This window comes from Chiloscyllium plagiosum, unplaced genomic scaffold (genome assembly GCF_037043375.1).
Source record: "Chiloscyllium plagiosum isolate Xiang-an unplaced genomic scaffold, Cpla_swu_hap1 HiC_scaffold_17, whole genome shotgun sequence".
Taxonomy (NCBI): Eukaryota; Metazoa; Chordata; class Chondrichthyes; order Orectolobiformes; family Hemiscylliidae; genus Chiloscyllium; species Chiloscyllium plagiosum.
Genome location: NW_028270155.1, coordinates 56,554,793 through 56,570,665, shown reverse-complemented (window position 1 = coordinate 56,570,665; position 15,873 = coordinate 56,554,793). Strand labels below are relative to the sequence as shown.

General features: G+C 41.4%; 1 protein-coding gene across 3 annotated transcripts in view; it reads right to left on the bottom strand.

The window, feature by feature from the left end:
* Positions 1-923, bottom strand: part of edc4 (enhancer of mRNA decapping 4) — a 115,585-nt gene extending 114,662 nt beyond the window's left edge. For all 3 annotated transcript variants that reach the window (XM_043707095.2, XM_043707096.2, XM_087995951.1), the window contains exon 1: positions 773-923. In XM_043707095.2, coding sequence (XP_043563030.1) covers positions 773-863 — 91 coding nt within the window. In that variant the 5' untranslated portion in view covers positions 864-923. The remainder of the gene's footprint in view (positions 1-772) is intronic.
* Positions 924-15,873: the final 14,950 nt, after the last annotated feature.

Below are 15,873 nucleotides of genomic sequence, written 5' to 3'. Positions count from 1 at the left end.
AATGGAATACATACAACTGAAACTGTACCATTATAACAGAATGGACAAAGAGATTCAGAAGATAACTTACAGCGTCAATTCAGATTATAAAGTACAAGTATAGATCTCTTTAAAGCAGACCAAATAATTAAGCAATAACTAGTTTCTTAGCTCTTTTACAAAAAAGCCAACTAGAAGGAATGTCAACATGTTGACTATCAGCACATTCACATCTTAACTTCAAAACCAACCGTCAAAACAATCAGCCAAGAAATTCCTGCCTACACATTGGACTGTTATAAATGTTGTTAATCAAGGAAACGAAACTGAAAAAGGACTGCCTGACTAAGAAAATATATTCAATAAAAGCAGAAATTGCTTCCAAAGGAGGGTCACTGGTCACGAAACATCAACTCTGCGTTCTCCAGCATCCAACGGTCTTCGATTTTTTTAAAACATTCGGTCAATACTTGGCAACAGCAAAGACACCACCCCCTGGAATCACTTGCAGCCATCCCCAGCAAACGGACAAGGGGCAGGCAGCAGGTTCCCGACTCTGGAGGGAACCATTTCACAGGAACTAAGCCCCGGGTAGGGAAGAGCAGGGTCCTCAAGGGACAGCCAGTCTATGGTGGAGATCCCGGTAACCGAGGCCTGGACTCCGGTTTAAAGTGATTCGCTCCGCCCACCCTCCAGGGCTCCCGGGGTAACCCCCCTCCCGGCCCGAGTGTGCCTGACGTCTCCGGGGCCTCACGCAGCCGTTAAACAAAGCGGCCCGGGGATCTATCCTTACCGGAGACCCGGTCCAGCTTCAGCATATCGCGGAGGTGTTGAGTGGCATTCTCGATATCCATCTTAGAAGCCGGGCTCGGTGGCGACGCCATTGCGGCGACGGCGGCCCAAAAACCAGAAAGATGCGCACGCAGCCACCCCGCCAAACCGTCGGCAGTACCACAGCTGAACAGGTCCCTTCCGGTGCAACCACAAACTCTCCCTTCGACCACCGAACCCCAGCACAATAGACCATCCTGAAGCAATACTATGTTCCTAATAATTAAATACCGTTAAACCTTATAATGTACAAAAGGGGAAAGGAAGAACAAAAATAATTTATTACGTTAACTCTCATTTCTCTCCACAGGTGCTGCCAGACTTGCTGAGATTTCCAGCAATTTCTGTTTTTGTTTCCGATTTTTGGCTTCCACACTTATTTCGTTTCTTTTCTGACTAATGCAGGACAATATAAAACCGCCATCCGTAAATAGAGGAAATGTTCTAATGTTGGATCTTTAAAATTTACACCCCTGTATCGCGTTCGTAAGTGTAAGCACTTTTAAGTGGGACATTCATAAATCGAGAAAACCCTGTAGATATATTCCAATAAATAAGAAAAAAGATTCTAAGGTACCTGCCATCTGTGATTACCTTTAACAAAGATCATAACAAACTGTAAGAAAACACAAATAATTCTGCTGTGGTAGGCGGCAGGTCAGAAGATTGGACTTGAAAATGTGTTGCTGGAACAGCGCAGCAGGTCATGCAGCATCCAGGGAACAGAAGAATCGACGTTTCGGGCACAAGCCCTTCTTCAGGACAAAACATTTTAAACAAGCAAATAATTACTGAAAGATTAACAAGGAGGGGGAAAGCAGATTATGAAACTTAACCAAAAATATAAAAAATAGAAGCTTCTTCAGAGTCCTTTGGCGTCCTTTGAAGAAGTAACTGAGAATCAAAGTCGTTCAGATACACAGCACAGAAACTGATCCCTTGGCTCAGTTTATCCATACCAACCAGATATCCTAAACTGATCTAGTCTCATTTGCTAGCATTTTGACAATATCCTTCCAAACCCTACCTATTCATGCACCCATCCAGATGTCTTTTAAATCTTTTAATTGTACACACCTCACGTGGCAGCTCATTTCATACACACACCAAACTCTGCATGACAAAGTTGCCCCTTAGGTCTGTGGGATATAGGTAGTGTTACCTCTGCAATCATAATTACTTATGCAAGGTAAATGCACTCACACCAGTGTATAATTGTTTCAACCAAAAGCTGAGTCAACAAGAATGAAAACTATGTGGAGGAAATATATAATTGTTTTTGTATTAGCTAAAATGTGCATACAAGAATGAAACTTGCCTGCAAACAATGGTAGATGTTACAGACAAATAGATAAGGTGCTGTGAGGATGTAGGTTAAGCCAGATATGCCTGTACAAGCAGTAGTTATAAGCATCTGTTTCCCACTTTTGCAAAAACACAAAAACAAACCCCAATTAAAAGGTCATAAGGATTGATATGGTTGGGGAAAGGGAGGAAATGTGACAGGTGGAGGAAGTAGATAATAGTGAAGAAGGATATACCTAACAATGGGCCACAGCAGGATGTGGTGAAATGGCCGAGTAAAACTTGTACTTTGTTAGCACAAGGCCAGATAAGGCAAGAGATAAACAATAGTAATGGGCACCAGGTTGGGAGTAGTGAATCCTATATAAGATATGTACTTGCTAAACTCTGTGTGCCCTATTCCAGGCACCACGCTTGCAAGCATATAATAAACATACTGATTGCTTCAGATCTTGTCTCGGACTGAAATTATTGAAGTGAATGAGCTTTGTTTCTCACAGGTCCATTTTAAATCTTTCCTCTCTCAACTTAAACCTATGAACTCCCCCACCTGGGGAAAGACCTTGTCCATTTTTCCTAACCATACCCCTCAAGATGTTATAAACCTCTAGAGGGCATAGGTTCAGGGTGAGAGGGGAAAGATATAAAAGGCACCTAAGGGGCAACTTTTTCATGCAGAGTATGTGTGCATGCAATGAGCTGCCAGAGGAAATGGTGGAAGCTGGCAGTTAGAGCATTTAAAAGGCATCTGGATGGGTATATGAATAGGAAGGGTTGAGAGGGATATAGGCCAAGTGCTGGCAAATGGGACTAGATTAAGTTAGAATATCTGGTCGGCATGAATGAGTTGGACTGAAGGGTCTGTTTCCGTGCTGTATACCTCTATGACTCTATTCAGCCTCTCCTTATATCTCAAACCCTACAATCCCAGTAATATCATTATGAATCTTTTCTGAACCCTTTCAAGTTTAATATCTTTCCTCCCGCAGGGAGACCAGAACTATTGCCACAGAAGGCTGCGGAGGCCAGGTCAGTGAGTATGTTTAAGACTGAGATAGATAGGTTTGAGTATCAAAGGGATCAAGGGTTACAGGGAGAAAGCAGGAGAATGAGGTTGAGAAACTTATTAGCCATAATTGAATGGCGGAGCAGACTCAATGCACTGAATGGCCTAAATTCTGCTCCTATGTCTTCCAGTCTTATAACTGAACACAGCCTCATCAACGTCTTCTACAGCCGCAACATGAACTCCGTACTTCTATACTCAGTGCCCTGACCAATGAAGGCAAGCCTGCCAAATGCCTTCTTCACCACCCTGTCTACCCATGACTTCACTTCCAAGGAACTATGCATCTGCACCCCCTGTCTCTTCATTCATCTCTTGTGCTGAAGCTCCTCGATGCTGCCTGAACTGCTGTGCTCTTCCAGCACCATTGATCCAGAATCTGGTTTCCAGCATCTGCAGTCATTGTTTTTACCAAAAGGAATCAGTGGATGAACCTCGATAATACAGCATTCGATTATCTGACAAGGCCGCAAGGTCCCGATGCTTAAATAAACTATGTTATTCGGCATTCGATTATCTGGAATTTAATTAACCGAAAGAAATACTCGTCGTCCATGTCCATCGGATATTTAGATATCAAAAAGACACTTGAAAAGGTGCCAAATCAAAGGATATTGTGGAAAATAAATGCTCATGATGCAGAAGGTAACACAATGGCATGGGTAAAAGATTGGGTTGCTAACAAGAAAGAGAGGAGGAATACGAGGTCTTTTTCAAGCTGGTGGGATGTCACAAGTAGTGTGGCACGAGAGATGGCACTACTCTTTATAATTTATATAAATGATTTGGGTGGAGGAGGAGGGAGGAGGATTGCACAGAAAAGTGGAAACAAATCCCAGAGAGAGTTACAAAGAGATTTTCATAGTCAGCGAGGGAAAAAGAAAAGCTAGATAGGTGATAGTGAGGACTATGAGTGTGTGAAAATAGATTGGCTGTGCTGAAAGCAATGCACGTCATGACAGATCATGGGGTTTGAAAGTAGGTCATAGATAAGGGCAGAGGTGTTAAAGTTCTAAAATTATTGAACTCGATATTGAGTCCAAAGGCTGCAAAGTCCTAAGTGGAATATGAAATGGTGTTCCTCCAGCTCTTGCTGAGCCTTGCTGGATAACTACAGCAGGCTGAAACAGAAACGTTGACATGAAAACACAGTGATGTGTTGAAGTGGCAGGTAACAGGAAGTTTTTGTTCATTTTTATGGATACAGCAAAGGTGTTCCACAAAGCGATCACCTTGTTTGCATTTCATCTCCTCAATTCAGAGGAGACTGCATTGTGAGCAGTGAATACAGTTTATTAGATTGAGTGAGATGCAGGTCAATTACTGTTTCACCTGAAACGTGTGTCTGGACCTAGAATAGTGAGGAAGAGGTGGTGAACAGACAAGTGTTGCATTTTCTGCGATTCCATGAGAAGGTGACATGGGGAAGGTGTTGGGATTGGAGGAGGAGTGGACACGGGTGTCCTGGAGAGAACAGGTCCTGCAGAATGCTGACAAGGGAGGGGAGTAGAACATGTGTCTGGTGATGACATCCTGCTACAGCTTGTGGAAATGTCTGCTTATGATCCTTTGAATGTGGAGACTGGTGAGATGTAAAATGGTGATCATTGTTGCGGGAGGGAAGAGAAGGGATGAAGGTAGAAGTGCAGGAGAATGGTTGGACATGGCTAAGAGTCCTGTCAAACACGATAGCGGGAAATTCCCGGTTGAGGCAAAGAGCGGAGCACATTTCCCCAGATGATATCAGTTCTGAAGGGTCACTGGACTCAAAACGTTAATCTTCTGCTTTCTCTCCACACGTGGCCAGATCTTTAAATTTCATCCAGCAATTTCTGTTTTTGTTCTAGGTATTTACTGCTGGTTTGTTGCTGATTCTAAACATCATTAATTCAAATTTACAGGAAATAATATTAATTGAGCAGAAAAATCACAGCACATTCCTGTCATGATCTTCAGGAGAGTGCAATGGATTAACTGCAAATTAGGCAACATCTAAATCCTGGTAAAGGATGAGAGTTTCCTGACACCTGATCAGGGCAGAAGACTGAATTTCTTCTCAACCCAAACATGGCCATCAGCAAAGGGCCATTATTCTAAAGCTGGAAGTTCTTAATTCCCTAGTATCAGTTAGAAGATGGATCAGACGGAGTGACACACAGTGAGACCTGGGCCTAGCAGCCCATTGAACTTAGCTAAAATTCAAGCTGAAATCAACTGAGAACAGTTCAGAAGAATGACACTGGACTTGAAACATTAACTCTGTTTCTCTCTCCACCAATGCAGCCAAATCTGAAGTTTTCCAGTAATTTCTATTTTATTTCGCATTTGCCACATCCACAGTATTTTATTTTTACTTGAGAAAGTAAGTTTTTTTTTTACATAGCGGCTGAGGGATTGTTGATGACTGTTTTCTCTGCCTTGAAAAATACATGTTAATTGAAGTTATGAAGCATCAACAGCAGGCAGACAGCCAAATGTATGTCAAGTGGTATACATATAGACTGCTGTAAATCTACATCAGTGAGTAGAGTGGGTTCTTTCTTGATTATATGTTTTTATTGGGATCTGTCTCTTGATTAAATTTTAAAAATATAAGCCATAAGGATTAAGTTAGCTTGGAGCAGCGTTTTGTACAGCAATAGGACTGTGCTATTTTCTGGGTCTGTAGATTAGAAGGAGCAAAATGGCCTTTAGTAGAGTGATATGCTTTTCTTGTTGGATGTGGGAGTTTCGGGAGATAAGGGTTACTGAGGATTTTCTCTGCAATAAATGTTGGTTGCGAAATCTGTCGGATCAAATGGATCGATTGGAACGACAGTTAGAGGTAATGAGGAATTTACAAGAGCTAGGAGGTGTGATGGATGGCAGTTATAGGAAGGGAGAAAAGCCGCAGATACAGTGAGGTAGATGGGTTAACTCCAAGAAAGGTAGAAGAGGTAGGCGGGTAGTACAGGAATCTTCTGTGGTTATCCCCATTTCAAACAAATATGCTATTTGGAAAATGTAATGGACTTTCAATGGGAACGTAGAACGAACAGCCAAGTTTCCGGTATCAAAACTGGCTCTAATGTAATGAGGGGTACGGGGGTTCGATTGTGTTAGGTGACTCTCTCGTCAGGGGCACAGACGTTTCTGTGGCCAAGTGAAAAATCAGAATGCCACGATCAAGGATGTCTCAGAGAGGGTGCAGAATGTTCTCAAAGGGGAGAGGGATCTGTCGGAGGTCATTATATACATTGGAACCAACGACATAGGAAGAGAAAAGGATGAGATTCTGAAGGGAGAATATAAAACAAAGGTCCTTGAGGGTAGTAATACAAGAATTACTTCTGGTGCTATGAGCTAGTGAGGATAGAGCAGATGAATGTGTGGCTGAAGAGCTGACGTATAGAGAAGGATTCACATTTTTGGATCATTGGAATCTTTTCTGGGGTAGAAGTGACCTGTACAAGAAGCATGTATTGCACCTAAATTGGAAGGGGACTAATATACTCGCAGGGAGGTTTGCTAGAGGCTGATCGGGAGGATTTAAACTAGTAAGGAGGCGGGAAGTGGGTTGGGACGCCAGGAGATACTGAGGAAAGAGATCAATCTGAGACTGGTACAGTTGAGAAAAGAAGTGAGTCAAACAGTCATGGCAGGCAGGGACAAAGCAGAGAACAAGGTAGGACTGCTAAATTAAATTGCATTTATTTCAATGCCAGAGGCCTAAGGAATGGCAGATGAACTCAGGGCATGGTTAGGAACATGGGACTGGGATATCATAGCAATTACAGAAACGTGGCTCAAGGATGGACAGGACTGGCAGCTTAAAGTTCCAGGATACAAATGCTATAGGAAGGATACAAAGGGAAGCAAGAGAGGAGGAGTGGTGTTTTTGATAAGGGATAGCATTACAGCTGTACTTAGGGAAGATATTCCCAGAAATACATCCAGGGAAGTTATTTGGGTGAAATCGAAAAATAAGAAAGGGATGATCACCTTGTTGGGATTGTGTTATAGATCCTCTAATAGTCAGAGGGAAATTGAGAAATAAATTTGTAAGATTTTCCGTTATCTGTAAGAATAAGAGGATGGTTATGGTAGGGGATTTTAACTTTCCAAACATAGACTGGGACTACCATAGTGTTAAGGGTTTAGATGAAGAGGAATTTGTTAAGAGTGTGCAAGAATATTTTCTGAGTCATAATGTGGATGTACCTACTAGAGAAGTTGCAAACTTGACCTACTCTTGGGAAATAAGACAGTGTAGGCGACTGAGGTGTCAGTGGGGGTGCAGTTTGGGGCCAGCGACCATAATTCTATTAGTTTCAAAATCGTGATGGAAAAGGATAGACCAGATCTAACAGTTGAAGTTCTAAATTGGAGAAAAGCTAATTTTGACGGTATTAGCAAGAACTTTCAAAAGCTGATTGGGGGAAAATGTTCACAGGTAAAGGGATGACAAGAAAATGGGAAGCCTTCAGAAATGAGATACCGGAGTCCAGAGACAGTATACGCTGGAAGGAAAGGCTGGTAGATGTAGGGAATGCTGGATGACTATAGAAACTATGGGTTTGGTTAAGAAAAAGAAGGAAGCATATGTCAGGTATAGAAAGGAGAAATCGAGTGAATCCTTAGAAGAGTTTAAAGGCATTTGGAGTACACTTAAGAGGAAAATCAGGAGGGCAATAAGGGGACATGAGATAGCTTTGGCAAATAGGGTTAAGGAGAATCCAAAGGGTTTTTCTAAATACATTAAGGACAAAAGGGTAACTAGGGAGAGAATAGGGCCCCTCAAAGATCAGCAAAGCAGCCTTTGTGTGGAGCCACGGGAGATGGGGGCGATACTAAACGAGTATTTTGCATCAGTGTTTACTGTAGAGAAGGACATGGAATGTGGGGAAATACATAGTGACATCTTGAAAAATGTCCATAATGTTAAAGTTAACCTGAGAATGTAACTTTTATAATAGTTTTGTGATTTACATATGAAAGAAGTGAAACTAATATGATCACTCTAACAGATGAGACTTAACAAACAATCAAGGTATTTTTTAATGTATAATTTCAGTTACATCACACTGTAAACTTTTGCTATAAATTCTGTGTCTTACAATTGTGTATTCCACAATCACCTGATGAAGGAGCAGCACTCCGAAAACTAGTGATTCCAATTAAACCTTTTGGATTATAGGTTCATTTGGTTATTGCAGAAAAGGGTCTAAAATGTGAAGAGTACAATGCTAATCTACCATTAAATGAACACAATGAACCTTGTTTATGCTTTTGAACCTAGCAGGAGAGGTGCTGTACTCATTCATGGCGATAACATTATCCGTGAATTCACTCAGATCATCGACTACTTGGCGAACATCTTTGAAGCTGGCAATATAATGTTTCAATGAAAACTGTATTTGTGTGTTATATTATAACAACATTATATATATTATAGTGAAACACTATTGTATTTCTAAATAGCTGTGTTTCAGTGTAGATGTGATTTTTGAAGCCTGATATAAATAAAAGGTGAGATTTGGTGAATTCACATAGGCAAGTATATTCTCCTCTGCTCTTAGCTGATTTTTGTTTCCCCTTTCTCTGGTTTTCTCTTCTAACTTGTTAATGTGGTTTGGCTCCAACAGTGAGTACTGATAAGTTGTCTAATTATGCAGACATCAGTATCAAGATTTATCTAATGCCTGCCTGGGCATGCAGATAATGAACTTAACTTTGGTGTGAATTAGTTAATATTGAATGATAACTGTGCCTGTCTCTCAGTTTGACCTGAGTGGCAAGACCAGTCTAGATGGCTTGAATTAGACAAAGATACAGTCAGTGACCAGAACAGAATGAAGGAAGCTCTAGGCCAGTTAGCCTAATATTAGTCATAGGAAGATGCTAAAATCCATTAATAAGGAAGTTATAGCATGAGACTTAGCAAATTAAGGTATGACAAGGTAGAGATGACATTGGCTTGCAAAAGGGTAATGATGTTCCCTTTTCAAAATCATCTGATTCGAAAAAGATATAATTGCCTTGGAAGCAGTTCAGAGAAGGTTCATTTGCAGGATGAAGAACTTATAGAATCACAGCATATAACCTTCTAGAAAAGATCCCTTGGACCACAAAGACTGCCCTGATTTTTAAAAAACTAATGCCTCAAAGGCCCAATTTTCAAAATTTGGCTGACAGCCTTGAATGTTTTAACATTTCAATTGCTCATCAGTTGAGTTTTTCTGCCTCAAGTGTCCTCCCAGGCAGTGCATTCTGGGTTCCCTTCACCCTCTGGGTGAAAACAATTTCCTCAAAACCTTTATAAGTCTTTGTCCTTAAAATTATGCCTCCTTCTTATTGACCCTCTCAGTTGACTAAGACAATCAGCTGTTTCTTACCAACCCTCTCCATGCCCCTCAATTTTATATACCTCCATCAGGTCCCCCTCAGCTTTCTCTGCTTGAACGAAAATAAACCGAGCCTATTCAGCCACTCTTCATAGCAAAGCAGTTCCATCCCAGACAACTTCTTGGTGAATATCCACTCCACTGCATCCAATCCAAGCACATACTTCCCATAATGCCTTGATTAGAACTGCATGTAGTACTTAATACTTATGCCACAACTGATAAAAGCAAGGGTCCCACCTGCCTCTTTAACTACACTACTGAGCAGTCCTGCCACCTTCAGGGATCTGTGGACAAGCACCCTAAGCTGATTCTGTTCCTTCTGAGCTTCCAAGTGTCCTGACATTCTTTGAGTACTCCTTTCACTTGTTACTACTTCCAAAATACATCACCTCACACTTATCAGGGTTAGATTCCATCTGCCACTGACCAGCTTACCTGACCAAACTGTTTGCATCCTTTTATGACCTAAGACCACTTTCTTCATGATTAATCTGGCCAATCTTGGTGTCAACCACAAACTTATATACTTATCACCTATATTTTCTCTTGTAAAAATAAGAGGCCTGACACGGATCTCTGTGATATGCCACTGGATATTGGTTTCTGTTACGCCTTCTATCACCATTGTCTCCTATCATGAAGCCAATTTTGGCTCCAACTTGCCAGGGTACCCTGGATCCTATGTGTTTTTACATTCTTTATCAGTCTCCCAATTGGACTTTGGCAAAAGCTTTGGTGAAATCCATATAAACTACATCAACTGCACTACCCTCATCTGCACACCTGGTCACCATCTCGCAAAATTCAAACAAATTTGTTAGGCTTGACCTCCCTCTGAAAAGGTCATGCCGATTATGTGAAGATTAATTCTCTCCTTCAGAATCACCTCACTGGTCTATAATTCCTATGTTTATCTCTTGAAAAATGAAACTGCATGAGTTGTCCTCCAGAACGGAGGTATTTAGAATTTGGAAAGAGCCCCAGTTTCCTCCTTCGTCTCCCACAGCAGCCTGGACTCAACTCATCTGGGCATGGGAGACTTTTCCACTTTAACCCTCATCAAAACCTCAAATACCTCCTCAATTTCCTATGTCATATTGCTCAAGAATCTCACAGCCCCTGTTCTTGAATTCTGTACCTACATTCTCCTCCTCCAAAGACAGAAGTGAAGTACTAGTTTAACATCCTACCAATGTCCTCCAGCTCCACGCACAGATTGCCTACTTGGTCGCTCGTGATCCCTACTCTTTCCCTGGTTATCCTCTTTCCCCCAATATACCTATAGAAAATCTAGGGATTCTCCTTAATCATACCCCTTTGTTTTCTCATATTCCTGTTAGGGTTAAAGGAAAGGCTGGTATGTATAGGGAATGCTGGATGACTAAAGACATTGAGAGTTTGGTTAAGAAAAAGAAGGAAGCATATAACAGATATAGACAAGATAAATCAAGTGAATCCTTAGAATATAAAGGCAGTAGGAGTATACTAAAGAGGGTAATGAGGAGGGTAAAAAAGGGACACAGAGTTAAGGAGAATCCAAAGAGTTTTTACAAATACATTAAGGACAAAAGGGTAACTAGGGAGACAATCTTTGTGTGGAGCCACAGGAGATGGGGGAGATATTAAATGAGTATTTTCCATCAGTGTTTACTATGGAAAAGGACATGGAAGATATAGAATGTAGGGAAACAGATGGTGACATCTTGAAAAATGTCCATATTACAGAGGAGGAAGTGCTGGATGTCTTGAAACGCATAAAGGTGGATAAATCACCAGGACCTGATCAGGTATACCCTAGAACTCTATGGGAAGCAAGGAAGCGATTGCTGGGCCTCTTGCTGAGATATTTGTATCATCGATAGTCACAGGTGAAGTGACAGAAGACTGGAGGTTGGCTAACGTGGCACCGCTGTTTAAGAAAGGTGGTAAAGATAAGCCAGGGAACTATAGACCAGTGAGCCTGAGGTCAATGGTGGGCAAGTTGTTGGAGGGAATCCTGAGGGACAGGATGTACATGTATTTGGAAAGGCAAGGGGATAGTCAACACGGCTTTATGCGTGGGAAATCATGTCTCACAAAACTTGATTGAGATTTTGAAGAAGTAATAAAGAGAATTGATGAGGGCAGAGCAGTAGACATGATCTATATGGACTTCAGCAAGGTGTTCGACAAGGTTCCCCATGGGAGACTGGTTAGCAAGGTTAGATCTCAGAATAGAGGGAGAACTAGCCATTTGGATGCAGAACTGACTCAAAAGTAGATCATAGAGGGTGGTGGTGGAGGGTTGTTTTTCAGTCTGGGGGCCTGTGGAGTGCCTCAAGGATGGGTGCTGGGTCCACTATTTTTCATCAGTTATATAAATGATTTGGATGTGAGCGTAAGAGGTACAGTTAGTAAGTTTGCAGGTGACACCAAAATTGGAGGTATAGTGGACAGCAAAGAAGGTTACCTCAGATTACAACAGATGGGCCAATGGGCTGACAAGTGGCAGATGAACTTTAAATTAGATAAATGTGAAGTGCAGTATTTTGGGAAAGCAAATCATAGCAGGACTTATACACTTAATGGTCAGGTCCTAGGGACTGTTGCTGAACAAAGAGACCTTGGAGTGCAGGTTCATCGCTCCTTGAAAGTGGAGTTGAAAGTAGATAGGATCGCAAAGAGGACGTTTGGTATGCTTTCTTGTATTGAGTATAGGATTGAGGAGGTCATGTTGCGGCTGTACAGGATATTGGTTAGAATATCATGTGCAATTCTGGCCTCCTTCCTATTGGAAAGATGTTGCGGAACCTGAAAGGGTTCAGGATCGATTTACAAGGATGGTGCCATGATTGGAGGATTTGAGCAATAGGGAGAGGTTGAATAGGCTAGGGCTGTTTTCCCTGGAGCATCGGAGGCTGAGGAATGACCTTACAGAGGTTTACAAATTTATGAGGAGCATGAATAGTATAAATAAGACAAAGGTTTTTCCCTGGGGTGGGGGGAGTCCAGAACTCGAGGGCATAGATTTAGGATGAGAGGGGAAAGATAATAAAAGGGACCTAAGGGAACACCTTTTCATACAGAGGGTGGTACGTGTATGGAATGAGCTGCCAAAGGAAGTGGTGGAGGCTAGTACAATTGCAATATTTAAAAGGCAGCTGGATGGATATATGAATAGGATGGGTTTGGAGGGATACGGGCTGGGTGCTGGCAGGTGGGACTAGATTGTGTTGAGATATCTGGTTGGTGTGGACAAGTTGGACCAAAGGGTCTGTTTCCGTGATGTACATCTCTATGATTCTATGGTGTTATGAGATTTTTAACTTTGTAAACATACTGCAGAGGAGGAAGTGCTGGATGTCTTGAAATGCATTAAGGTGGATAAATCCCCAGGACCTGATCAGCTGTACCCTAGAACTCTGTGGGAAGCAAAGGAAGTGATTACTGAAATATTTGTACAATCGATAGTCACAGGTGAGGCGCCAGAAGACTGGAGATTGGCAAATGTGGTACCATTATTTAAGAAAGGTGGTAAGGACAAGCCAGGGATCTATAGACCAGTGAGCCTGATGTCAGTGGTGGGATCCTGAGGGACAGGATTTACAAGTATTTGGAAAAGCAAGGAGCAGTCAACATGGCTTTGTGCATGGGAAATCATGTCTCACGAACTTGTTTGAGTTTTTTGAAGTAACAAAGAGGATTGATGAGGACAAAATGGGTGACGTGATATATATATGGACTTCAGTAAGGTGTTCGACAAGGTTCCCCAAGGGAGACTGGTTAGCAAGGTTAGATCTCAGACTACAGGGAGAACTAGCCATTTGGATATAGAACTGGCTCGAAGGTAGAAGACAGAGGGTGGTGGTGCACGATTGTTTTTCAGACTGGAGGCCAGTGACCAGTGGAGTGCCACAAGGATCGGTGCTGCATCCACTACTTTTCGTCATTTATATAAATGATTTGGATATGAGCATAAGAGGTATAGTCAGTAAGTTTGCAGATGACACCAAAATTGGAGGCGTAGTGGACAGCAAAGAAGGTTACCTCAGATTAAAATGGGATCATGATCAGATGAGCCAATGGAATGAGGAGGGCAGATGGAGTTTAATTTCGATAAATGTGAGGTGCTGCATTTTGGGAAAGCAAATCTTAGCAGGACTGATACACTTAGTGGTAAGGTCCTAGGGAGTGTTGCTAAACAAAGAGACTTTGGAGTGCAGGTTCACAGCTATTTGAAAGAAGAGTCACTGGTAGATAGGATAGTGAAGGCGTTTGGTATGCTTTCCTTTTTTGGTCATTATAACATGAGGAGCATGGATAGGATAAATAGATAAAGTCTTTTCCCTAGTGTGGGGGAGCCCAGAACTAGAGGGCATAGGTTTAGGGTGAGAGAGGAAAAGATATAAAAGGGACCGAAGGGGCAACCTTTTTCACACAGAGTGGTGCGTGTATGGAATGAACTGCCAGAGGAAGTGGAGGAGGCTGGTACAATTGCATTATTTAAAAGGCATCTGGATGGGTATATGAATAGGAAAGGTTGAGAGAGATATGGGCCAAGGGTTGGTTAGGATATCTGGTCAGCATAGGCGAGTTGGACTGAAGGGTCTGTTTCCATCCTGTACATCTCTATGACTTAAATGAAAGGATCTTAACTTCAGTAATCTCAGTAACTGTCTTGGAGAGGCATATCTCAGCACTACCATATCATACAAAGTTAAAGAAATGATTTTCTCTCAGTTGTATCAGTGCAACAGATGCAGAATGTAGGATTCCACATGGGGCAAATATCTTTCCTTAAGACCATAAGACACAGGAGTGAAAGTAAGGCCATTCAGCCCATTGAGTCCATTCTGCCATTGAATCGTGGCTGATGGGCATTTCAACACCACTTATTCACACTCTCCGCGTATCCCTTAGGTCCTTGTGAGACTAAGAATTTATCAATCTGTGCCTTGAAGACATTAACATCCTAGTCTCCACTGCACTCTGTGGCAATGTATTCCACAGGCCCACCACTCTCTGGCTGAAGACTTGTCTCATTTCCATTTTAAATTGGCCCCCTCTAATTGTAAAGCTGTGCCCACACATCCTCGTATCCCCGCCTGTCGGAAACAAATTCCCAGCATTCACCCTTTCTAAGCCATGCATTATCTTGTCCCTCATCATCTCCCTCATTCCACATGGAAACTATCCTATCATTCCCCGAGAACTCTGACTAATCTTTGGCTGGCTACGATAGATACAAATACACCAACACATCATTAATGGATTTAAAAGAAAATCCAGCCTGCCCTTCATCTGTACTCATCTTATGGATAGTTCTTATGTATTTCTCCCCTATAACTTTCAAATGTCTCACCAAAACTACATTCTATTTTAACTTTTGCCACTTACCAGTGCCACTGATTGTTTGTTTCCCAATGGATTATGGATCAGTGCTTTGATAATTTAAAAAGTGTTTTCTTGTCCTACAGGCCCCAAATAGCCTGTCCATTCTGAAACCCATTCTTCAGGTTATTATCACTATGATTGCCTCACGTTCGTTACTTCAGATGCAAAAATCATTTCTGTATGTTCACACAGTTATCCCAACATCATAACACATTCTGGACTTAAGTGATATTAATGAAAGATTGAAAGTAGTGGGGGAGTGCTTGCATCTCACCCCTTTTGATCCCAATGTTTTGGTGACTATATCATCAATTCAGTTAACTTAAAAAAAAGTCATCGAAAAGGCGCACATATTTCAAAGAGAAAGCTATTAATTCATTTTAGTATCAATTAAACATCTACACATTCCTTTCACTTGATATTTCCATTTAACTACACCTAATGCAAGTTATTCCCATTCAATAGTATAATGTTCCTGTCATTAAACTTTAATTCTAAGGGGGCATTCCATTTGTTGCTATTTTACCCAATTCAGGAGTTCTGGAGAATCATTACTGTCCAGTTTAAAAGATAATGTTTTCCTAATATCTTTACAACAGATCAAACATGACAGAGGTTCCATGTATTGCCAAATTCCATGTATTTATTCTGTTTTTTTAAAAAAAATTGTCTCTCAAAAATAACTTGCGCGACTATGCTTGACCTCTCCCTCTTAAAATCATTCCAACTTCAAATATGGCAACGTTTTTTTTTATGTTCAGCTTCAGCAGTGCTGTTGGATTAACAAGTTGTGTGGTCAATTTATTTCTTCCCAATCATTCTTTTAAAAAATACAACTTAAAACCATCATCTACGCTATTTCCATTGACTTATTTTAAACTAAAATACTAAGTTTTAAATTGTTTATGCTGCTTTCTTCATTGAGTGCGTGAA